The sequence below is a fragment of the Taudactylus pleione genome, unplaced genomic scaffold (assembly GCF_031769625.1).
Source record: "Taudactylus pleione unplaced genomic scaffold, aTauple2 ptg000848l, whole genome shotgun sequence".
Lineage (NCBI taxonomy): Eukaryota > Metazoa > Chordata > Amphibia > Anura > Myobatrachidae > Taudactylus > Taudactylus pleione.
In genome coordinates this window covers 16,603-42,652 of record NW_028285250.1, presented here as the reverse complement: position 1 = coordinate 42,652, position 26,050 = coordinate 16,603, and the positions used below count along the sequence as shown (strand labels likewise).

Below are 26,050 nucleotides of genomic sequence, written 5' to 3'. Positions count from 1 at the left end.
TCTGTATATAGAAGACTGTGCTGAGTAATATGATATGTGACACCTGTATATCTGTGTGCTCCTGAGTCTGTATATGGGAGAATGTGCTGAGTAATGTGATATGTGACACTTGTATATCTGTGTGCACCTGAGTCTGTATATAGGAGACTGTGCTGAGTAATGTGATATGTGACACCTGTATATCTATGTGCTCCTGAGTCTGTATATAGGAGACTGCGCTGAGTAATATGATATGTGACACTTGTATATCTGTGTGCTCCTGAGTCTGTATATGGGAGACTGTGCTGAGTAATGTGATATGTGACACCTGTATATCTGTGTGCACCTGAGTCTGTATATGGAGACTGTGCTGAGTAATATGATATGTGACACCTGTATATCTGTGTGCTCCTGAGTCTGTATATGGGAGACTGTGCTGAGTAATATGATATGTGACACCTGTATACACCTGATTCTGTATATGGAGACTGTGCTGAGTAATATGATATGTGACACCTGTATATCTGTGTGCACCTGAGTCTGTATATGGAGACTTTGCTGAGTAATATGATATGTGACACCTGTATATCTGTGTGCACCTGAGTCTGTATATGGAGACTTTGCTGAGTAATATGATATGTGACACCTGTATATATGTGTGCTCCTGAGTCTGTATATGGGAGACTGCGCTGAGTAATGTGATATGTGACACCTGTATATCTGTGTGCTCCTGAGTCTGTATATGGGAGACTGTGCTGAGTAATATGATATGTGACACCTGTATATCTGTGTGCACCTGATTCTGTATATGGAGACTGATGAGTAATGTGATATGTGACACCTGTATATCTGTGTGCACCTGAGTCTGTATATAGAAGACTGTGCTGAGTAATGTGATATGTGACACCTGTATATCTGTGTGCTCCTGAGTCTGTATATAGGAGACTGTGCTGAGTAATGTGATATGTGATACCTTATATCTGTGTGCTCCTGAGTCTGTATATGGGAGACTGCACTGACTAATGTGATATGTGATACCTGCATATCTGTGTGCTCCTGAGTCTGTATATGGGAGACTGTGCTGAGTAATGTGATATATGACACTTGTATATCTGTGTGCTCCTGAGTCTGTATATAGGAGACTGTGCTGAGTAATGTGATATGTGACACCTGTATATCTGTGTGCTCCTGAGTCTGTATATGGGAGACTGCACTGAGTAATGTGATATATGACACTTGTATATCTGTGTGCTCCTGAGTCTGTATATGGGAGACTGTGCTGAGTAATGTGATATGTGACACCTGTATATCTGTGTGCTCCTGATTCTGTATATGAACCACAACAGAACTTGGAATAAAAATAGCTGCAGCCTCTACATTGTATACAGATTCAGAGAGTCAGGTGCACACAGATATACAAGTGTCGAATATCAAATTAATCGGCACAGTCTGCTGGTGCGTCCTAGTCATAATGCATTGCGACTTAGACGCACTTTCAGCGAAAAAACGATAGCAAAGTCTCACGGGACCTGGCGCACCAAGAGGGGCTTTTTAGCGCGACTACAGCAAAGACGTATCAGGACAGAGCCGGCCCTAGCCATAGGCAAATGCCTAGGGCATGTGGGATGCCTAAGGGCATGCATACCAAGCCAAGGACCAGCTCATCTTGACAGCGGGCAGCAGCTGTCAAGATGAGGACAGGACAGGCGGACGGCGGACGGTGCTGGCGGGTCTGCTCTGGCTGCCCTACCTTGATCGAAGCTCTCAGCTCAGCTCCGATCGAGTGGCAGCACATACAGCTGGCTGGAGCGAGAAGCAGAGACAGTGGGGACAGCTGGCAGTAACAAAAATGGCGGCTGGAGGAGGGCTGTTGCGTATGCCCAGCCGCAGTAGTAGCTCCTCCAAAGGGCCTTTGCGGAGTCCAGCAGGCTGAGCCTTTCTGCAGGGAGACATATAGTGCTGAGCTGAGCATAGAGTGAGGATACTACATATCTTGTGTGAATAAGGTTGCACTACTGTGTGGTTGAATTGGGGGCACTATTGTGTTGCCACTCCTTTTTTTTTGGGTGTGGGGGCACCAATGCTCTTGTTGGCACAGGGCACCAAAATGTCTAGTTATAGCTATGCGGATGAGGATTGCTATGGGTAAGGGGTGATGGGTGTTGCTGTGATCTGTGCTGTTGGGCGATGGGTGCTGTGCTGGGAGAGGGGTGCTGGGTTAAAGGTAGAACTAGCGGCGGTGCTAGGGGACAACAGTCAAAATCTTGCCTAGGGCATCAAATAGGTTGTAAATTGCATCCCATTATAGGTATGACATGATCTAACATATGGGACTTTAGAGAATTCAAATAATTTTGCATGGAGAAAATATCCGAGCACCTTTCCGTACAGCGGATACAGCCGCTGTAAACGTGCCCTTGTACCTCTTTTAAATAATCCTGTCTTTGAAAATAAAATCTTATCTAAACTTCAACACGAATGCAGGTGTACCTAGCAAGGAATGCCCTCGTCCAACAATGTCCATCTGCCAGCACAATTGTTTTCTCCGAAGAATATGCCACCATAAAGGTCCGCAAATTGACCCTTTTTTCAGTAAAACTACAGTAGGTGCACAAAGGCAGTAAGCATGTCACATCACAAAAGATAACTTAAGCTGGAGTATGACACTGGTGTCATACTGAAACATATAGAGGGTCACCTATAGGCTTCCACTAACTGTACACTGGCTTGCCTATGTAGCTGAAGTCAGGTAGATAGACAGGCACATTGCCCAGCGACCACAAGAGACAGCACAAAAGTCAGCAACTCGTGCTGGCGGGTTCAGGGGGTGGATCTGTAGCTAAGGCAAGCGACCAATCACAGTGTAAAGCAGCCCATACACGGTGCGATTCAAAGTTGGTAAGATGTGTAGTACGATTGCCCTTGAAATTCTTCATACGATGTGGTCAATGGTGTACGATTGATCGTTACGATCTTACTATACGATGCATAGAAGTGTATTACACATTGTACTGAAGATCGTAGATCTTACGGTTTTGCATTAAGATCTACGATCCAACTATACGACTGCGGGGTCGCGCATCGACATTGTATACACACAGAAACTACACACGATGTGCACGATTTATCGAAATCGTGCACACCGTGGAAAAAAAAAATCGCACCGTGTATGGGCAGCTTAACTTTACTAATGTAACCCAACTCTTATACATCAGCAATTTCAGATGTGCACAAAGCGACATTTTACATTTACACCTCAGTAGCCCAGAATACAAACTTCGCAAAGAAGTACAACGCAGAAAAACACTCGTGGATCATCTACTATTTAAACAGATACATTTGGGGAGGCATAGAAGGAGTTTTATCCATTCATATACAGTATTTGCTTAATAGACGGACAGTTCAGACAGGAATAAGAGAACTTTGCATTAGATAACATGCAGTCTCTTTCCACAACAAACATACGCTCATTAAGGGTGTTTACAGCCTAAATAAAACTCAACCGAGCAGTATTTTATGAGAAAACGTAATAGAGGAAAATAACGCTCTCTCTAAAGTGGAAACAGGTTATATAATTTGTTTTGTTTTGTTCTTTTTAAGTTTCCACCAGGAACACTTTAGTCTTTTCACCAAACAGCAAAAGTTAGGTGGAGACTTAGGGCCTGATTCAGAGCTGAACGCTCTGACCAGAACGCTCGCTCTGAATCAGGACCCTCCTACCTTTTTTTGGAGCACCTCATGGACGCTCGCATAGCTGTGGGTTACACCCACAGCTATAGCGAGCGTCCATGATGATGGTCGCGATGGTCTTGACCATCACGACCATCGGGCTTGCGACGGAGACCCTGCGGTAGGGTCTCGCTGCAGCAAGCCCTGGAGTGATTTTGGCTCTATCAGAGCCAAAATCACCTAGTGATGTCAGTGGGGCCGGCTTCAGACAGTAGGCGTTCCCATGGGAACGCCTCCGTCTGACAGGCACGCCCCCGGCACGCCCACCAAAGGGGGCGTGCTGTCAATCAACATCGACAGCACGCCCCCTTTGGTGCGAGACCCGGAGCGACAGCTTGGCTGTCGCAGTTCGGGTCTCGCGCATGTGCACGACGGAGCTCCCTCCGTCGTGCGCATGCCCAGTGGGGAACATCGACCCGCTTGCGAGCGTACTGCCGCTCGCGAGCGGGTCTGAATGACCCCCTTAGGCCCTCATTCAGAGCTGCTCGCTCTGAATGAGGGCGGACGCTTTTGATTTGAAAGGCGGCCTCCTGGCCGCTCACTAAGCTGTGGGTTACCACCCACAGCTTTAGCGAGTGACCAGGTGATGGTCGCGATGGTCGAGACCATCGGGGCTTGCGCCGAGACCCTTGGGGTAGGGTCTCGTCTACCGCAAGCCCCAGGTAGCTTCCTGCTCGAACAGAGCAGGAAGCTCCCTACTGACATCACTGGTGATGTCAGTATGGTCGCCTACAAACGGCAGGTGTTCTTTCTGAAACGCCTCCGTTTGTCCTGCCGCCCCTCCTACAAAACGGGGCGAGCTGTCGATCAACATCGACAGCCGCCCCATTTGCAGCGAGCCCCGTAGCGAGTGAATTTGTCACTCGCTCCGGGGTTTGCGCACACACAGTGCGTGCGCAGGCCCTCACCATCGACCCGCTTGCGAGCGGGTCTTAATGAGGGCCTTATTTTACGGAGGTATTACCATAGATCGGGAAGTGAGCACGCACCTATAAATGTGCTGGGCGGACAGGTGGACAAATAAACCAACAGTCTGATATGCCATTTTCTGCAGCATTGTCTTTGGAGAGAAGGGTGCAATTATAAAAACCAAGTTGATTTAATATGAAAAATTACACCTTAAAGGTGACAAACACCGTGAGGTCAATTCACTCAAACCAAGGACAATGGGTCAAAAATGGCAATACAGTAGAAATACAGACACTTTCTCCATAAGCAGACGAAGGGGATCTTTACTGTAAGGGCGGCGACAATGACAAATTCACTAACAGAATATACAGGGATTAGAGACCCTTCTAAAATAGAAATACCTGTAACTATATTATTGGTAGTGGACATTAATGGGTCATTAATTCAAGGAAAATCATCTTTAGGGGTTAAGAAAACATTTTTCCTTGTGATGCTAATTTGGCACCTGTAGCACTGGGGGTCTTGTTTTCCCTTCCCAATTTATGTGGGTTGAACTTAGTGGACCTGTATTAGGGATAATGTTAGGGGTGCAACTTGCAAGCCCATAGAAGAGAGTGTTAGGCGGGTGGCATCACTGAAGATTACGTATAAATGTTGGCACTCTGCGGAGATGGACAACAGTGACTGGGAGTAGAGCTGTTATTATAGTGTTTATGGATTAAACATGGGAAATAAACAGGGTGGAGGACAATGATACAATAGTCTTGTCTAAATACAATAGTCTTATACAATTGTCTCATGTAAACAGTATTTATATATGTAAACATGCCAAGACTGTTGCTAATGGAAGTGGACAAACTGCAGATGTCAGCTTAAATGTTACCAATACATGAACGAGTATATCTTGTCTGTTGTTTTTCCGTAATAAAAAAAAAAATTATTAATGCACATACTGTACACGTTCCTTATCACAGCTACTTCTGTAATGTGGAAATGATCACTGCTGAGCCTGTCGGCGCGTGCGCGAACTTGGGTTCACGCAGACGCACAATGAACCCAACATCTGGCGGAAGGAGCTAAACAAGGGCGGAGGGAATTAGTTTAGATCCCTCTTCGCAATCCCCGGACCTCTTTCCCATAGGAAGGAGCGGGGGTCCGGGAATCGGTGCTGCAAAAGTTCCCACTGTCAAGCTCCAAAAATTTTATATTTTCAGAGCTTGATGTATTTTGGTCCACAGCGGGCAAGGTCAGAACTGACTGGTAAGCAGGAGATATTTTAATTCTATACCAGTTTTGTAGAAATTAAGGGATAATGAATAGACCCCTCAGTGGGGTTACTAGTGAATAGACATACTGCGTTCTCATGAATTGTGACACTAAAATTAAGAGTTACAGATGTGTCCACATACATCTATCCTCCATGCGCTACAAGACGCACCACGCATAACGCGGAAGTCCCGTGTGCCTCGGTAGCGCCGAACGCCTTTCGTGCAACTTTTTACCTTCAAATGCGTCTTCACTTCACACAGCGATGCGAATATTGAGCACAAGCAGCTTCTGCTATGTTGTGTGTGCGTCTGCGGGTGTATCTGCATGTGAAATGCTACGTTACAATGTCAGCAGCTGTAACACTAACGTAGCGTTTCGCATGCAGATACACCCGCAGACGCACACAGAACATAGGTATGCTGCATATCATTTTAATCAGCAGAAGCTGCTTGTGCTAGCTCTTCACATCACTCTGTGAATAAGACACATTTGAAGGTAAAACGTCGCACAAAAAGGTGTTCGGCGCTACAGAGTCACGTCACGGCATGGCGTGATTAAAAGGGTTGTTTAACGTGCAAGGAGGCTAGATGTATGAGGACACATCTGTATGGTAGACTTACCTTTGTTAACTCTATTTCTTCAAAGTCCATAGGATTCACGGGGATACCATGGGGTGTGTGTGGTTGGAGTAATCTGGGCACCAAACAGTCAAAGCTTTAGCTCCCAGGATGCATCAGTCCTCCACCACATATACCCCGCCCCCAGCCACAGGCAGACAGTTTTATAAACAAGCCCAGGGCAGGAGCAGAAAAGAGGAGAAGGAAGAACAGTACACTCAAGAAACATTCTCCCAGAAGGGTATGCAGTCGGGAAGCCGGCTGACCTAATCCCAACAGCTGGCTTCCCAACTGCTTACTCCCGGCGAGGGTCAAATGACAGGCGCCTAAATCTAGGCGCCTGCCATTTTACAGATGCCGGGAGACCGGCGCCCGGCATCCCGATCGAAGGGATGCTGGGCGCGGACAGCCACGGGGGGTTAGGTTTATGGCTCCCGGGGGCGGACTTAGGGTTAGGCAGACCCCCGAAGGTTAGGGTTAGGCTAGCGGGAGGGAGGGTTAGGCTAAGGGGAGGGAGGGTTAGGCACCCCCGGGGGGGACTTAGGTTTAGGCGGCGGGAAAGGGGGGGTTAGGGTTAGGCACCCCTAAGGGAGGGTTAGGGGAGGGAATTAGGTTAGTCTATACTTACCTTAGGGACGATGGGGATTTTCATCCATGTCGGGTAGCTGCTGTTGGGGTTCCAACCGCCGGACTTGCGTCCACCGGTAAATCATACCGATTCCCCCAGAAGATGAAGGAATCAGTGATCAAGAGAAAAAATGCCTAATGAGGCCAGGCGCAATGTGGATCTTATGGACTTTGAAGAAATAATTAACAAAAGGTAAGTCTACCATAACTCTTAATTTCTTCTTCAGGGTCCATAGGGGATCCACAGGGATACCATGGGGATGTCCCTTAGCAGTTTCCCCTAAGGGTGGGGACGCTCCTGAGCAAAAAGGAGAATCCAATACCCAAAGGAAGCATCCTGAGAGGCAAAGGTATCAAAGGCGTGGACGGAAGACCATGTGGCCGCCTTGCACAATTGTTCAACAGAAGCGCAACGTCGAACCGCACATGAGGGTCCAACAGACAGAGTAGAATGTGCTGTAACCCTGTTTGGAACAGGAATATTAGCTTGCGTGTAGGCCTGAGAAATTGTCACGATGAGCCATCGAACCACAGTCTGTTTGTTAGCTGGCCAGCCTCGCTTGTGAGCCATACAATAAAAAGAGAATCTGATTTCCTAAAGGAATTAGTATGATCTACGTAGATTCGAAGAGCATGAACCACATCCAAGGAGGCTTCACCAGTAGAAAGATCCGAGGATTGGAAGGCCAGAACCAGGACAGCTCTGTCTGGATGAAAGATCAGGAATGGGTAGCGACAGGAGAGCGCTGCCAAAGCAGATGCCCTGCGGGCAGAGGAAATACAGAGGAGAAAGAGCGTCTTTGTTGTCAGTCACTTCAGGTCTACTGAGTCCAGAGGTTCAAACGGAGGAGCCTGTAGAGCCTGGAGACCCAAGGACAAATCCCACGGTGCCACCAGAGAGACAAAAAAGGTTGAAGGCGGAGTACACCCTGAAAGAATGTTCTAACATCAGGCAGGGGAGCGATCCTTCGATGGAACCAGATTGATTAACAGAGCAGAAATCTGAACTCTAATTGAGGAGAGACAGGAGCCGAGGTCTAACCCAGCCCGGAGAAAGGCAAGCACCCGGGAGACCCTAAAAACTGTAGGCTGAGGAAGGCTTACGAGCCATGAGCATCGTCTGGACCACAGAGAGAAACCCTTGTCTCTTAAGAGGGATACTCAAGATCCACACCGTCAAAGACAGACAAGGTAGGTCTGGGTACAGGCAAGGACCCTGTGCTAGTAGATCCTGCCGTAGAGGAAGTGGAAAAGGAGTGTCTATGGAGAGACTCCGTAGGTCGGTGAACCAATGTCGCCTGGGTCAGGCTGGGGCTATTAGTATCACTGTGCCGCCTTCTTGCTTGAACTTTTGGAGAACCCTCAGGCAGCCACGAAGGCGGCTGAGGAGTTTCTGGTCCTGGCCCTGTACCTGGGGACCTTGTGGTTGTGACGTGAGGCCATGAGGTCTACATGTCTGGCAGACCCCATTTGTCCATAAGGAGTTGAAAGACATCAGGGTGGAGAGCCCACTCTCCGGCGTGTATGTCCTGACGTCTTAGGAAGTCCGCTTCCCAGTTGAGGACTCTGGAGATGAACACTGCTGAGATTGCTGGAAGATGACATTCAGCCCAGACCAGGATATGTGCTACTTCCTGCATGGTTTCCCGACTTTGCGTGCCTTCCTGATGGTTGAGATAGGCTACCGCATTCGCATTGTTGGACTGGATTTGGACCGGCCTGCCCCGAAGGAGATCTTGTGGCAGAGTGAGCACTTTGTACACTGCTTGCAGTTCCAGAATGTTTATGGGCAGGCGACTTTCCTGGGTTGTCCACTGTCCCTGAAAGGTATGATGACCGAATACTGCGCCCCATCCATGAAGGCTGGCATCTGTAGTGAGAAGTTCCCAATTTGGAATCCAAAAGGGGCGACCCTTGTCCAGATGGGACATCTGTAGCCACCATGAGAGGAAGGATTCAGACTCCCTGGCGCCTGTCATGGGCCACCATAACTGCCATTATTTTGGTAAAGACCCGAGGGGCTGTTGACAGACCAAAGGGCAGCGGCCAAAACTGGTAATATCGCTGCAGGACAGCACACTGTAGGAACCGTTGGTGGGTTGGAATAATAGGCACATGCAGGTATGCATCCTGAATGTCCAGACAAAACATGAAATCCCCAGGCTCCAATGCCAGGACAACTGATCGTAGAGTTTCCATGCAGAACTTGGGTACTCGGATAAATTTGTTGCAGGATTTGAGATTCAGAATAGGCCAATGAGACCCGTTCAGCTTCTAAACCAAAAGGAGTGGGATAAAAACCAGTTCCTCGCTGAGCCAAAGGAACTGGTATTATTACAGCTGAACGCAGTAGGGAGTGAATGGCTTCCTGGAGGGCTAGGGCCTTGATGGGGACTTGTACGAAAAAACTGCTGGGGAGGACGCCTCAGGAAGGTGAGGGCGTACCCCTGGGAGACCACTTCTCAGACTCCAAGAGTTGGAAAATTGAAGAAATCTGCCTCCCACCCTGGGATCCCCCAGGAGGAGGCCCGTCCCATCAGACGGAAGGTTTATCATCAGACTTGGAAGCTGGACGTCTGGCCGACCAAGACTGCTTGGATCGTGGCTTGGTGGTCTTGTGAGAACGAAACTGGGAAAGGACTGTCCTCTTGCCTTACCCTGGGGAGAAAGGACCGAGAAGAGGACGGCCCAGGCTTAGGGGCAGCTGCTGATGGCAGAAAGGCAGATTTTGAGGCTGCCACATTAGCCACGATTTTGTCCAACTCTTCACCGAACAGCTTGTCTCCAGAGGGGATAGGTATGAAATACCCCCCCCCTAACCCTCTCTTATGGGTGCCTAACCCTAACCCCCCCCCAAAGTGCTTAACCCTAACCCCCCTGTAAGTGCCTAAACCTAACCCCCCCTTCCCCGCAGCCTAAACCTAAGTCTCCCAGAGGGGTGCCTAACCCTAACCCCCCTTTCCCCTAGCCTAACCCTCCCGGGGGGGTGCCTAACCCTAAACCCCCGGGAGCCCCTAACCTAACTCTCTCCACCCCCCCCCTGCGGCTGTCCGCGTCCGCCGCCTGGCTTACCTTCGATCGGTATGACGGGCGTTGGGCTCCCGGCGTAGGTAAATTGACAGGTGTCGGGATTTCGACGCCTGTCATTAGACCTCTGCCGGGATTAGACAGTTGGGAAGCAGGCAGTCGGCATTTCCGCCATTGGCTTCCTGACTACATCCCCTCCAGAGAAGGGTAAGGATTCTAGTGCCGTATTGGATTCTATGGCTGCCTTCTAGGACCGTAGCCAAAGGACCCGGCGGGCTACTACTGAGGTCACAGATGCTTTAGTAGCAAGGAGTCCAGTATCCAATGCAGCTTCTCCCAAATAAGAGGCCACTTATTTGGGCTGCTCTTGAACTCCAGCAGTCTGCAGTCGCTGCTACTGTCCGTGCAGTCACTTCCTCGTACGTCAGTTTGCAAATGGGGTAATTGGCCTTCTTCAGGGGGGGTGTCACACCCCCCCTGAAGAAGGCCAATTAGAGGCCAATACGCGTTGGGAACCCCCATTTGCAAACTGACGTACGAGGAAGTGACTGCACAGACAGTAGCAGCGATTGCAGACTGCTGGAGTTCAAGAGCAGCCCAGACACAGACGGCTGTGCAGTCCGTGGAAACTATCGATTCAGCGTGGACTACACAGGATTCTCTCCAAGTCTCCACTACGCAGGTACCGCGAGTGGCAGACAACGAAAGGTACAGTTCGCGCTGGTAACTATTGGAGCCAGGCCGGACGGAGGAGGACAAGCACACCTGGACAGTCAAGATACAGGTACAGCGGACTGCTTGTTATTTCTATCAAGACTATCATAACAACATTGGTTTATTTATTTGCAAATCTCCAAGTTAACTTACACTGGAACTATTCCACACATCTTGGAACTGCAGATTTATGTTTGACACAATTTTTCCCCTGCCAGTGGGAATAGAGGTGCATTTTATATTACTAGAACTACCAACATCAGTGGGTGAGTACTGTTGCGGGACGCCGCTTACTCATCAGCTTCCACCCATATAGGTGGAATACATTAGTCCATTATTTCCTGTCTGTCACTGATGACCGCACAGCGGCCTCCTGGGGAACGTATGGTATAAGCATAAGCAGAGACCATACGGGGAGCTGATCCCTCAAAGAGAAGCTGACCCCCCGCAGTGATTTTTTAAGACAAAAATACGTGGGTATCCATATATCATCTTAAACACCTGAGGACAAATCAGCACTACAAGTGAAGTGCGTTTTAGAAGTTCTCTCACTTACCTATATCAATTATATTAATAAATCTATTTTACACTATTCCTTTGTACCAGTCATATTTTTTGATTCATATTACGATCAGTTTAAATACAGATTGACCACTGTTGAGCGCACTGCATCTCTATTTCTGTCATAGGATCTGCAAGTAACCAGCACAGGTGCCGCAGGCTCCTGTTTATCCCTGCCGAGACATAGTAGTAACTAGCCAGCAGCACACAATCAGTGTAACGCTAGTAATGCAATGTGACACCCTTCACAAATACAAGTAAATGTAAAGTAATAATGAACCCCTACACACCTGGTAGTTAAGGGTTTAGAAAGAGCAGCAGGGATAGATACAATTGTCAGAAAGTTTAAGACAGTATCTCACAACAGCAGAGCTAGCACATCACATACAATGCATATACATATACTTGCAATAGGCACTGAATCAACTACTCAAGCCTTAATAGGCTGGCAGGATTGAGTGCTGTATTACCTGGCTCCGGGGTTAGGTATAAAGGGAGACTGGACCCGATTCTCCTGAGACCTCTAGCTTCAGTAAAGCCCTGAGTAATGGCTGCTAGGCGTCTCATATAGGGAGGAGGGTGAGGAGGAGCAGCTCAGAGGCGGGAAACCTCTTGTGAGGGATTGCGTTCTGGGCTGCCGTGGCAGAGCTTACCTCCCCACTGCTGTATCAACCGCCAGGTGCCACTGGCCTCCATATGGTCCCCAACGCCAGACATAACTGCCCGGTGGTCTAGTGAGGGTGTGGACGAACCAGACGCCCCACTACAGCGTCCACCAGCTGGTCTCCACAACATGCAATTCCACGCGAGCAGGGAATCGCCTTCCCAGTCTTCCCCGTTTGTCCAGCTGCAGCCCTGGGATCCAGTGGAGCGGCTAGCCAAGCGCCGCCGTAATCCCCGGGCTGCTCACCAGTGTTGCTGCTCCGGTGGGGCTAGCTGGAGCAGTAGCGCAGGCGCCCATCAGGACACCTCACTGCTTGCGCTGAAAAAAAGGAAATAAACGAACTCTAAAGCAGTCCCCCTATCTAAAGGTGCGACCGCTCCTGCCTGCACCAAACGTAAAAGTGTCTGCCTGTGGCTGGGGGCAAGGTATAGGTGGAGGAGGAGCTAAAGCTATGACTGTTTGGTGCCCGGATCACTCCAACCACACACACACCCCATGGTATCCCTGTGGATCCTCTATGGACCCTGAAGAAAAAATGTCCATCTCCACTGTGCTGTACCTCAGTGATGTTAGTAGTTGCTAGTGAATGAACAGGATGAATTCTTATAAATAGTGACATACATAATGGCTGCCTCCACTACACCTCAGCAATGTCATTGGTCATAGTGGCTGCCTCAACTGTGTGTAGACGGCATGTGCACTCTAAGTAGCAAGACGACAAGTACTAGACCATAAAAACTCATATCAAATACATTGCCTCTAGTTGTCAAATATTTATTAGTGAACCTGGATTTAGTTGCTTCATCGGTTACTCGAGTCAACATTACCCGGCGTCTATTTACCGCAGGGCTGGCTAAATTCTGACCCTTCTCTATCAAGCTTCTTTGTAAAATATATTTAAAATAAAAGACTGTAAATTAGCCCACTACCTTTCTGCCAAGGGCCTTCCATTTAATCTTTCCCTGGAATGAATTGAAATATCACATAACAAAGAAATGGCCTTCATACCGATTTTCTTTTTTCCAATTAAAGGAACACACGAGACATGGAGGCTACAGTGGAATTCCAGCTGTAAATGAGCTGAGTAGAATACAAAATGCCTTTATTTGAAATTATAACTCTGTGTCCTGTAATACAGGTGGCTTGGGGAGATCTCTTACAAGAAACGTTAAAGCTGATTGAGAAATAAAAGCAATATTCACCTCTATACAGGGGTCCAGAGGATAAACTGCTTCCAGTGAACGCCTACTGGCAGATAGCGCAAACCACTTATATCTGAATATAAAATTCAGCCCTATTGTAATACAATTATTTTACTGGTGCAGTTTGAGAACAGCTAGGAGTGACCTCATGTGTGCTCTCAATGAGCCACTGAGATATTAGTGAGGTAAATTATATATTATTGGTACATCAGATATGTGGTCATGACATGTGACACAGCGATTTCCATTTCTAGGTCACGGCCCCTGGCTGGACGTGTCAAGGTTTATGAGGAAAAAAATAAATAAATCTTTTAAAATTAGTCTAAACTGTGACATCATAATGATATTTGAGCTCGACATTCACTGTAAATGAAATAAATTAGCTGCAATTCACAATGATTTTTCAAATAAGCTCTAACTTTTATTATGATCCTTGTTTTACTCAATAAATTGCTGGGTCAATAAAAAAAATGTATTACATGTGATATTAAAGATATTCATGTTTAAGGTCCGTTACGGATAACAATAAAAAGAAAAGTAAAACTCAAAAGTTGGAACTATTCCTAACAGCAGCCACCTCCTCTTCTGCTCAGCCCAGAATGCAATCTGTTTTAAAGTAGGGGTGAGCGGGTTCGGATTTCTGAAATCCGAACCCCCCTGAGCCCCCCCGATTCGAGTCCGATCCGAGTCAGGCTCGACTTTTCCCGCCTGACTCGGATTCTGAAATCGAGGCAAAACGTCATCTTCCCGCCTTCCGAGTCTCGCGGGTTTTGGATCCTATATAAGGTACCCGCGTCGGCGCCATTTTCTCACTCGGCTGTGGACAGTGAAGAGGGAGGGTGGGAGTTAGGGCTGGCTGGGCTGTGTAGTGTAGTGTAGTGCTGCTGTTGTCCACTACTTCAAAGTCCATAGGGGCTGGCTGTGTTGTGCTGTGCTGCTGTTGTTAATAGGGGCTGTGTCCACTACTTCAAAGTCCATAGGGGCTGGCTGGACTGTGTTGTGCAGTCAGTTCTCCATAGGGGCTGTGTCCACTCCAAAGTCCTGTGCAGTGTCCCAGTCCTAAAGGGGTGCTGTAGTGTTGTCCAGGGGGTGCTCTGTCCATCAGGGGTGCTCCCCCTAAGTGCTAAAAAAATAATATTTTTTTTGTGTTTGTGAATTGTGTGCGCAGTAGCCGCACGTGCATCAACAAAGTAGTGCCAAGCGTGCGCCTGTGTCATAAGTAAAGGGCCGGCTGGCTTGACCGTTAAAGGGTGCTGTAACCCCCAAAGTACACTCCAGTCCAAACCAAAAAAAAAATTATTTTCTGTGTTTGTGAATTGTGTGCGCAGTAGCCGCACGTGCATCAACAAAGTAGTGCCAAGCGTGCGCCTGTGTCATAAGTAAAGGGCCGGCTGGCTTGACCGTTAAAGGGTGCTGTAACCCCCAAAGTACACTCCAGTCCAAACCAAAAAAAAAATAATTTTCTGTGTTTGTGAATTGTGTGCGCAGTAGCCGCACGTGCATCAACAAAGGAGCAGCGCCAAGTGTGCGCCTGTGTCCCATAAGTAAAGAGCCGGCTGGCTCATTTCTTAAAGGCTGGTGTAACCCACAAAGTGCACTACTCTCCAGCAAATATAAAAAAATATTTTCTGTGTTTAGCCGCACGTATATATCAAATCGATATAACATAAATGGAGGACCAAACTTTCTCCGATAAAAATAAAATAGAGAAAGATCAAGAACCACTTCCTCCTAGTGCTGAAGCTGCTGCCACTAGTCATGACATAGACGATAACATGCCATCAACGTCGTCTGCCAAGGCCGATGCCCAATGTCATAATAGAGGGCACATACAATCCCAAATGACAAAGTTCAGGAAAATGACCTTGAAAAAAACATTTAAATCATCTGAAGAGAAACGTAAACTTGCCAATATGCCATTTACGACACGGAGTGGCAAGGAACGGCTAAGGTCGATCCCTAGTATGTTCATGACTAGTGGTTCAGCTTCACATGACGATGGAAGCCCTCCTCCCACTAACAAAATCAAAAGATTTAAGCTGGCAAAAGCACAGCGAAGAACTGTGCTTTCTAAGAAGATATCACAAATCCCCAAGGAGAGTCCAAGTGTGGTGGTGGTTGCGATGCCTGACCTTCCCAGCACTGGACGGGAAGAGGTGGCTCTTTCCACCATTTGCACGCCCCCTGCAAGTGCTGAAAGGAGCACCCACAGTCCACTTGCTGATATGCCAATTGAAGATGTCACTGTTGAAGTACAACAGGATGAGGATACTGGTGTAGCTGGCGCTGAGGAGGAAGTTGGCGAGGAGGATTCTGATGGTGATGTGGTTTGTTTAAATCAGGCTCCGGGGGAGACAGTTGTTGTCCGTGGGATGAAAAAGCCCATCACGGTCATGCCTGGGCAGAAGACCAAACATTCCACCTCTTTGGTCTGGCAATATTTCTATCCAAATCCGGACAACAACTGTCTTGCCATATGTACCATATGTAAAGGTGAAATAAGTAGGGGTAGGGACGTCAACCACCTAGGAACATCCTCCCTTATACGGCACCTGCAGCGAGTTCATAAAAAGTTACTGTCAAGTTCAGAAACTTTGGCTAAGACCGTAAGCAGTCCAGGGACACCTAAATCCCGTTGTCCTGTTGTATCCAAGCGCCTGCAAACCACACCGTCAACTCCCTCCTCGTCAATTTCCTCCTTAGTCAGGATCGGAAGTAGTCCTGCAGGCCATGTCACTGGCATGACTGACTCTCCTATCTGGGATTCCTCCGGAGGAACCTGCATTGCTACGCCTACTGCTGCCGCTGCTGCTGTTGCTGCTGCTGGGAGTCATTCATCATCCCAGAGAGGAAGTAGGAACACCACTACTTTTACTAAACAATTGACCCTCCAACAGTCCTTAGCGAGGAGGATGAAGTACGACAGCAGTCATCCTGAAGCAAAACGTATAACTGAGGCCTTGACTGCTATGTTGGTGTTAGATGTGCGTCCGGTATCCGCCATTAGTGCAGTGGGATTTAGACAATTGATGGAGGTAGTGTGTCCCCGGTTCCAAATCCCGTCTAGATTTCACTTCACTAGGCAGGCGATACCGAGACTGTACAGAAACGTCAGAAAAAGTGTCCTCAGTGTCCTGAAAAATGTGGTTGTACCCAATGTCCACTTAACCACGGACATGTGGACAAGTGGAACAGGGCAGACTAAGGACTATATGACTGTGACAGCCCACTGGGTAGATGTATCACCTTACGCAGCAACAGCAGCAGCGTCACCAGTAGCAGCATCTCAGAAACGCCAGCTCGTTCCAAGGCAGGCTACGCTGTGTATCACCGGTTTCAGTAAGAGGCACACCGCCGACAACCTCTTAGAGAAACTGAGGGAAATCATCGCCCAGTGGCTTACCCCACTTAGACTCTCCTGGGGATTTGTGATATCTGACAACGCCACCAATATTGTGCGGGCATTACATCTGGGCAAATTCCAGCACGTCCCATGTTTTGCTCACACAATAAACTTGGTGGTGCAGAATTTTCTGAAAAGCGACATGGGCGTGCAGGAGACGCTTTGGGTGGCCCGAAAAATTTCTGGCCACTTTCGCCATTCAGCGACTGCGTGCCGAAGACTGGAGCGCCAGCAAACACTCTTGAACCTGCCCCGCCATCACCTGAAGCAAGAGGTTGTGACGCGGTGGAACTCAACCCTCTATATGCTTCAGAGGATGGAGGAGCAGCAAAAGGCCATACAAGCCTATACATCCACCTATGACATAGGCAAAGGAGGGGGTATGCACCTGACTCAAGCGCAGTGGAGAATGATTTCCGTGTTGTGCAAGGTTCTCCAGCCCTTCGAACTTGCCACACGTGAAGTCAGTTCAGACACTGCCAGCTTGAGTCAGGTCATTCCCCTCATCAGGCTTTTGCAGAAGCAGCTGGAGAAAGTGAAGGAGGAGCTAAGACGGAGCGATTCCGCTCGGCATGTGGGACTTGTGGATGAAGCCCTTCATTCGCTTTGCCAGGATTCCAGGGTGGTCAATCTGTTGAAATCAGACCACTACATTTTGGCCACCGTGCTCGATCCTAGGTTTAAAGCCTATGTGGTGTGTCTCTTTCCGGCCGACACAAGCCTGCAGAGGTGCAAAGACCTGCTGGTGAACACACTGTCAGCTGAAGCGGAACGTGACATGTCAACAGCTCCTTCTTCATTTTCTCCCGCAACTGGGGCTGCCAGGAAAAAACTTATGTATCCTAAGCAACCCGCTGGCGGTGATGCAGGGCAGGCAGGACCAAGTTTGGACATCTGGTCCGGACTGAAGGACCTGGCAACAATTTCTGACATGTCTACTGTCACTGCATATGATACTGTCACCATTGACAGAATGGTGGAGGATTACATCGGTGACAGCATCCACGTAGGCATGTCAGACAGTCCATACCTGTACTGGCAGGAAAAAGAGGCAATTTGAAGGCCGCTGTACAAACTGGCTCTATTTTACCTGAGTTACCCCCCCTCCAGTGTGTACTCCGAAAGAGTGTTTAGTGCAGCCGGGAACCTTGTCAGCGAAAGGCGTAGGAGGTTGCTTCCACAGAATGTGGAGAAGATGATGTTCATCAAAATGAATTATCAGCTCTTCCAGGGAGACCAGCCTCCAGAACGTACAGAGGCACCTGTGGTGGTGGATTCAAGTGGGGACGAGTTAATACTTTGTGAGGATGAGGATGTACACACTGAAGAGGGTGAGGAATCGGTGGATGAGGAGGATGAGGATGACATCTTGCCTCCGTAGAGCCAGTTTGTGCAGGGACAGATTAATTGCCAGCTTGTTTTGTGGGGGCCCAAACGAACCAATCATTTCAGCCACAGTTGTGTGGCAGACCCTGGCGCTGAAATTATTGGTTTGTTAAAGTGTGCATGTCCTGTTTATACAATATAAGGGTGGGTGGGAGGGCCCAAGGACAATTCCATCTTGCACCTCTTTTTTTCTTTGCATTATGTACAGTTTGGGGCCTAGTTTTTCAAACTGCCATCCTGTCTGCCACTGCAGTATCATGCCTAGATGGGTCACGTGTTTGTGCCGCCCACTCGTGTCGCTTAGCATAGTCATCCAGCTAACTCGGTGCAACCTTTTGGACATAAAAACACTATTGTGAGGTGTTCAGTGTTCAGAATAGACTGGAAATGAGTGGAAATTAAGGTTATTGAGGTTAATAATAGCATAGGAGCAGAAAAACCTACAAATTCTGTGATTTTAACTGTTTTTATATTTTTTTTTTTGAAAAAATACAGATCCAAAACACAAAACCCAGAACCCAAAACACGGAAGGGTGGTTTTGGCAAAACCAATCCAGATCCAAAACACGAAGAAAGATGCAGATCCAAAACACGAAAAGTGGCCGGTGCACACCCCTATTTTAAAGTAACAGGCTCTATTACACTATGGCATTGTAATATGAGCACTGCAATCCACAGTCTTCCTTCACTTCCATTATTTTTCTTAAGGTGCGTATCCATTAGCAGACTGTGAAACGACTGACCAAGTTCGGGGATGATTGATGCGTAATCGTGCAATCTATCGTTATCGGCAGATTGACCAGCATGTTCGGGCGATGATTGATGTCGGAAACAACCAGTGAAAGCGCGCATCGCTGGGCGTTTCCGACATTAATGTGCGCGATTTGTGCCAGATTACTGAGCGATTGCACGATTACGATGTCGTAATCCTGCAATCGCTCAGTAATGTCGCGTAGTGGATACGCGGCATAACATTTCATTCATATGAATTGATTTTATTCCTCTAACACTGTAACCAATATAATTTCCTATATAATTATTTTCTTTATAAAAGCAATTAACCACTTACATGGTGAGGCCGCATGTGATGCAATCGCAGCCAGCAGTGATCATTTTCAAGAAAGACAGATCTGCCAATCGTGAAAGGCCCGTCAATTTTCCTAGTAACGGTATGCAAATTGGCTGATCGTTACCATACACTAGCAGCAATCTGCCGCCCCGATTGGTCGGTGAAATCCAAAATGTTGGACAACCTGATTTACAGATATCGATCACTTTTTGGTCGGAACCTGCGATCTGTGTATTGCAGATTTTTTTGACACAATCGTCTGCAAAACATAAAATTGCCCCAATTGATTGCTAATGTATGGGGGGGGGGGGGCGGGCTTAACTCATTCAACCAATGAACCAAACTGAAATTATAATCGGGTTCAATATTTGAATGTAAACAGCACTTAAATACTGTAAAACCTTTCAAGTAATGTGAAGTTGGTTAAAAGGTCTCAACAAGCAGCACAGTATGCCGTAAATAAAAGAAATGCTAGAAGTTATTGAAATATATCAGTATGGAAAAAGTTACAAAGCCATCCCTAAGGCTCTGTGTGTCTTCGTCTTATATTCAATATTCTTTGAACATCTGAAGCAATTTTTTGTTATTGCTATCATATACTCTGTTACTTTGATGCATGCCCTGTTGATGTTGCTATTGGATGTGCACTTTTTTTTCCTGTCGATTGATCATGTTCCTAGGCTTGAGTTATATCCTATGCTCTTTATTTCTTTGCTGATGGATATTCTATAGTTTTCTTTATAAACATCAGTGTCCAGCGCAATAATTACAATCTATGTATTATTTACAGTTTTGGCTGTGGTTATCTCAAGCCCTTGCTTAGATTCAACATGGCAACCTACACAGTTCAGCGTGACTAGCTTCGTGGCAGTCCCACATGTGATGTCAGTCCCAGAAGTGATATCAGACGCTGGACCTCCAGGAAGCCATTGGCATGGGGTGTATTTAAGGTGAGTCTGTATTTAGGGCCTGATTCAGAGGTGCTTGCTGTTTGCGAGCACTCGCTCTGAATCAGGGCGGGTTTTTTTTTTTTCCGGCCTCCAGGTCGCTCGCTAAGCTGTGTATGACAACCCACAGCTTTTGCGGGCGGGCGGCCTGGCGATGGTCGCGATTATCGTGACCATCAGGCTTGCGAGGAGACCCTGTGGTAGTGTTTCAGCACTCGCAAGCCCGAGTGGACTTCCTGCTCTACTAGAGCAGGAAGTCCACTACTGACATCACTAGTGATGTCAGTAGGGCCGCCCACAAACGCCAGACGTTCCTAAGGGAATGCCTGCGTTTGTGCAGCCACCCCCCCCCTTCCCGCCTACAAAACGGGTGAGCTGTCAATCAACATCGACAGCCGCCCCGTCTTGTAGCGAGACCCGTTGCGACGGAGCTGCCGCCGCAGTACGGGTCTCGCGCATGCGCACGCCGGAGGCGACGCATGCACAGTCAGGGACCATCGACCTGCTTGCAAGCGCTGTGTGCTCGCGAGTGGGTCTGAATCAGGACCTTAGTTTATGTATTCCTGACAAAGGAAATCTATTAGAAATGCTGGACGTTCATTGAGTGTCTGTATCTTCATTTATTAAGACTGTCTATCTATATATATCTATATGATTTATTTTTTTAAATGCAGCAGATTCTAGCCCACACTAGAAAGTTGAAATATATAATCTTACTATTGTAATAATTAGATGTGACGTTAGAGTTTAGTGATCTGGATAAACACAGGTGAATAGTGCACAGTACCTACGTAGAAACATAGAATTTGACGGCAGATAAGAACCACTTGGCCCATCTAGTCTGCGGTTTACCTTTTGGTAACATCAGGCCTGGGCGACAGGGGGGGGCTAAGGGTACACCCTTACCGGGCCCCAAGGTCCAGAAAACAGGGCCGCGGATGACTCACTGTTCCATAACTGCCGCCTAACTCCAGGCTGGTCCAGGCAGCTGGGGGCAGAGGAAGGTGATAGGGACTTGGGGAAGAGGAAGGTGATGGGGGCTGGGGATGGAGGAAGGTGATGGGGGGCAAGATGGTGATGAGAGGCTGAATTTGAAAAAGATGATGAGGGGCTGAGGACTGAGGATGGCTGGCTGGCATATCTTTCAGTTAACATTATCATGCTTTACATAATGTATCACACATGCAGGGGAAGGATGTGTGAGATCGGGGTTGGTGGTGAGAAGGTGGGGCCCCCAGAGGCATCAGTGTACCGGGCCCAGAGATTTCTGTTGCTGACCCTGGGTAACATAGGGTTGAGGTTACCACAAAAGGTAAAAAAGGGCAGACTAGATGGGCCAAGTGCTTCTGATCTGCCGACAAATTCTCTGTAGGTACTGTGCACTATTCACCTGTGTATGTGCATTAATGTCATGTACATTAATATAAAAATGTCACTTAAGTATATAAAACTTAAGTATTTGTTTTTTTTTAAATAGTTTTTGTGTGTTTTACAATGACAATAAAACAAATGTGTGGCTTGCATGATCACGATCCATTGTTGTACATTCAGCATGGCCTTTCCCCTCTCTTGTCTAACTATAAATACACTGTGCCTGTATAATCTTTACCAAACGCTCACGTATCCAGGAGTGAAGTCCAATAGATTGGAAATGTTCAAATACATCACTGACTGGAGGCAAAACAATGCTTGTACTTGTAGTAACATCAGCATGTGGCACTTGTGTGAACCTGCGGCAGTAACCAGAACAGACGACTTGTTTAGCTGATCTGTCCAATCTGAATTACGAGCTGAGACCATGCGTTTCCCACCCGGTTGTATTGTGTTGGCAGTTACACTACAGGTCTCTATTAGGAACATATGTGAGCTGTACATTAACACAAGTGTGTGCAGGCTCTGAGGACCGGTTATTAATCTCATATTACCTCTTCTCCAGGTATGAAGTTTTCATGGCACAGCGGACATCGGTTTGCAACTTTTTCTCCTTTAGCAGCTATTAGGAAGAAGAAAAAAAAAAAGGAAAGCAAAGTAAACATACATATAAAGTCAGACGGATTCTGCGGATAAATGGATGTTCTATTTTCTGGTCCTTTAAAATTAAGTAATTTAAATTGTGGGGATCTGAAATACAGATGTGTCCTCATACATCAAGCCTGAGTACGCCATGTGGCACGAGATGCCTGGTGTGAGTGAGCTGCCAGGTTCCGCACGCCTCTGCTAGAGCAGATTCTTTTTCGCCCGAAAATGTGTCTTAGTGGCAATGCGATGGTACGATGGAACGTGGCGTGGAGAGAATCCACGGCCGCTGCATCGCAGCACTTCGTATATAGATTCAGAGACTCATGTGCACACATATATACAAGTGTCACATATCAAATTGATCAGCGCAGTCTCCTGGTGCGTCATAATCGCATCAGATGGCGACAGACACATTTCCGTGAAAAAAAGAAGCACAAAAGGTCACCCGGCGCTAGCAGAGTTGCATGGGACCTGGCGTGCCGAGAGGGGCTGCAGCAAGAATGTATGAGGACACGTATGTAACCTGATAAACTTCTACATCATACACCACTAACTTCTTGTGACGAATGTCATTTTCTGTTGGTGAATGGGTAGGAGGGGAACCCAGAGTCTGCTTAAATATTAGTCACAGACTGGAAGTATGATGTTGTAAATCAGAGATCTACATTTCCGGTAGGGTACATAAAAAGGGTGTCTGCTACCATACAATGAAAAAGGGCACCATATAGGTATCTAACATTAATATAATAATTATAATTTTGTGTGACAGTGTTGACTGTTCATTACTGTGAAGTCTTTGGGCAAAATTTACTAAGCAGCGGGTTCTAAATCCTGGTGGTTTGGTGGCGGTTATGCTATCTGCAGATTTACGAAGGCCAAAACCGCTGTCAAAACAGATTTTAGAATAGACTAGAACAGGGCTGTTATCTAGAAACCGCCACTAAACCCCCGGGGTTTAGAACCTGCCATCAAACCGCCCGGGGTTCAGAACCCGCCGCTTAGTAAATTTTGCCCTTTGACACTTAGCGGAGGTTCTAACCATGGTATTTAAAAGGGCAATACTATTAAATGTAAAACACTCCTAGGTTTTGCATTTAATATTGTAACACCCCCTCGCGGCAGTGGACCGAGTGCTACCGTCCTGTATGTGATCTGTTGGTAAAGAGTGGGGCGGAGTGGTACAGCTGTGTGTGATTTGAAGAGGGTAGGGATGACCATTGACAATGAAACCATCGATGATTGATGGCTTCAGAGCATTGTGCAAAAGTCATAGATGGTTTTGCTATCGATGCATGTGCAGATGACAGGAGCTCCGGCTGTGCAAAGGAGTGGGAACTTTTGCCATCAACTGCTGAAACCATCATCATTGGATGCAAACCATTTATGGTCAATGTTCATCCTTAAAGAGGGGTGGAGTGAGACTCAGAGCTGTGTTGATTGCAGAAGGTAAGAACAGAGGGAAACATTTCAGTTGGGGCCCCGGCAAGGGAGGGAGGAGTTCCTGGGGTCCACAAACACCCTAAATTGTTGAAGGGAGGGGAAGTCACCCCTGTGAAGAGGGAAGAGTGGTCTATTAAAAGGAGACATGAGCTCAGTTAAGGAAAGGAGTAAGAGCAGCTTGGAGTAACATGTGCGGAGTGTAATACCAGCATATGAGCCGAGTATATGCCTCGTACATAAGGGAGAGTCTGATAAAAGAAGGGAAATATGGTTGGTATGATAGACATTAGCAAGGACATGTGTATATTGTCTATGCCATAACCCAAGTACTGTGTGGGATGGATATTTTTAATTTATCATTTGCAACCAGGTAATGTAGAGAACATAGTAAAGAACATATATTTGGAATAGAGATTGTCTGGTGACCAAATTATTGTACTAGTACTGCACACCCACCATGTAACATCACTAGAGTCCACACCAGAAAGAGCTTTGCTGTAAATCCTGCATGATTGGGGACCCATTACTCACTTATTGACCGGACCCATAAGAAGCCATGGTAAAGAAATTCCTCAACGAGGAGGAGAGCTTCCTACTCATGTACCTCATACCGGTGACGGTGACAAGGGGTTGCAGTATTATTACCGTTTTAAATCCCACGGCCACAACAGCTAACAAATGGTAGACTTGAAAAGCCTCTGCTTCGTAAATATAACCCTTAATCCTTTTAAAACTGTATGTAAATGTCACAATGAATACAGAATATTTAAAGCAACAGCGAAACAATAGTTTTTCAAACATTACAATAAAAGTTGTATGTTTATTCCCAGCCCTAGACATAAGCAACCCAGGTAGGGCGAAATAGCGCAGAGGGGGGCACCCACTTGTCTGAGTCAAGTGACTCAGTTTTTACTGTAATATTTACTGTGTACATAGTGTGGGATCTGTGTCAGTGACGAGGAAGGATGGTGGCATGTGGATGAGAGGAATGGGGAGCACAGTATGTTATAGGGGTGTGAATGGGGGTAGGGAAGCATAGTGTGGGATGGGGAAGGGGTGCACAAAGTGGGATAAGGAGGGAGAAGTCTAGCACAATGTCGAATGAGGTTTGGAGAAGGGGTGCACAATGTGGGATGTGGACGGGGGAAGGGGTGCACAATGTGGGATGTGGACGGGGGAAGGGGTGCACAATGTGGGATGTGGACGGGGGAAGGGGTGCACAATGTGGGATGTGGACGGGGGAAGGGGGTGCAAAATGTGGGATATGGACGGGGGAAGGGGTGCACAATGTGGGATGTGGATGGGGGAAGGGGTGCACAATGTGGGATGTGGATGGGGGAAGGGGTGCACAATGTGGGATGTGGATGGGGGAAGGGGTGCACAATGTGGGATGAGGATGGGGAAGGGGAGCACAATGTGGGATGTGGATGGGGAACACAATGCGGGATGAGGATGGGGAAGGGGAGCACAATGCGGGATGAGGATGGGGGAAGGGGAGCACAATGCGGGATGAGGATGGGGAAGGGGAGCACAATGCGGGATGAGGATGGGGAAGGGGAGCACAATGCGGGATGAGGATGGGGAAGGGGAGCACAATGCGGGATGAGGATGGGGAAGGGGAGCACAATGTGGGATGAGGATGGAGAGCACAATGCGGGATGAGGATGGGGAAGGGGAGCACAATGCGGGATGAGGATGGGGAAGGGGAGCACAATGTCGAATGAGGTTTGGAGAAGGGGTGCACAATGTGGGATGTGGACGGGGGAAGGGGTGCACAATGAGAGATGTGGACGGGGGAAGGGGTGCACAATGTGGGATGTGGACGGGGGAAGGGGTGCACAATGTGGGATGTGGACGGGGGAAGGGGTGCACAATGTGGGATGAGGATGGGGAAGGGGAGCACAAAGTGGGATGTGGATGGGGAACACAATGCGGGATGAGGATGGGGAAGGGGAGCACAATGTGGGACGTGGATGGGGAAGGGGAACACAATGCGGGATGAGGATGGGGAAGGGGAGCACAATGCGGGATGAGGATGGGGAAGGGGAGCACAATGCGGGATGAGGATGGGGGAAGGGGAGCACAATGCGGGATGAGGATGGGGAAGGGGAGCACAATGCGGGATGAGGATGGGGAAGGGGAGCACAATGCGGGATGAAGATGGGGAAGGGGAGCACAATGCGAGATGAGGATGGGGAGCACAATGCGGGATGAGGATGGGTAAGGGGAGCACAATGCGGGATGAGGATGGGGAAGGGGAGCACAATGTGGGATGAGGATGGGGAAGGGGAGCACAATGTGGGATGAGGATGGGGAGCACAATGCGGGATGAGGATGGGGAAGGGGAGCACAATGCGGGATGAGAATGGGGAAGGGGAGCACAATGCGGGATGAGGATGGGGAAGGGGAGCACAATGTGGGATGTGGATGGGGGAAGGGGAGCACAATGTGGGATGTGGATGGGGGAAGGGGAGCACAATGTGGGATG

General features: G+C 47.9%; 1 protein-coding gene across 2 annotated transcripts in view; it reads right to left on the bottom strand.

Moving 5' to 3' along the window:
* LOC148474352 (centrosomal protein of 104 kDa-like) overlaps positions 1-26,050 on the bottom strand; it is a 48,499-nt gene that overhangs the window by 9,861 nt on the left and 12,588 nt on the right. For both annotated transcript variants that reach the window (XM_088458738.1, XM_088458739.1), the window contains exon 4: positions 22,029-22,096. In XM_088458738.1, coding sequence (XP_088314864.1) covers positions 22,029-22,096 — 68 coding nt within the window. The remainder of the gene's footprint in view (positions 1-22,028; positions 22,097-26,050) is intronic.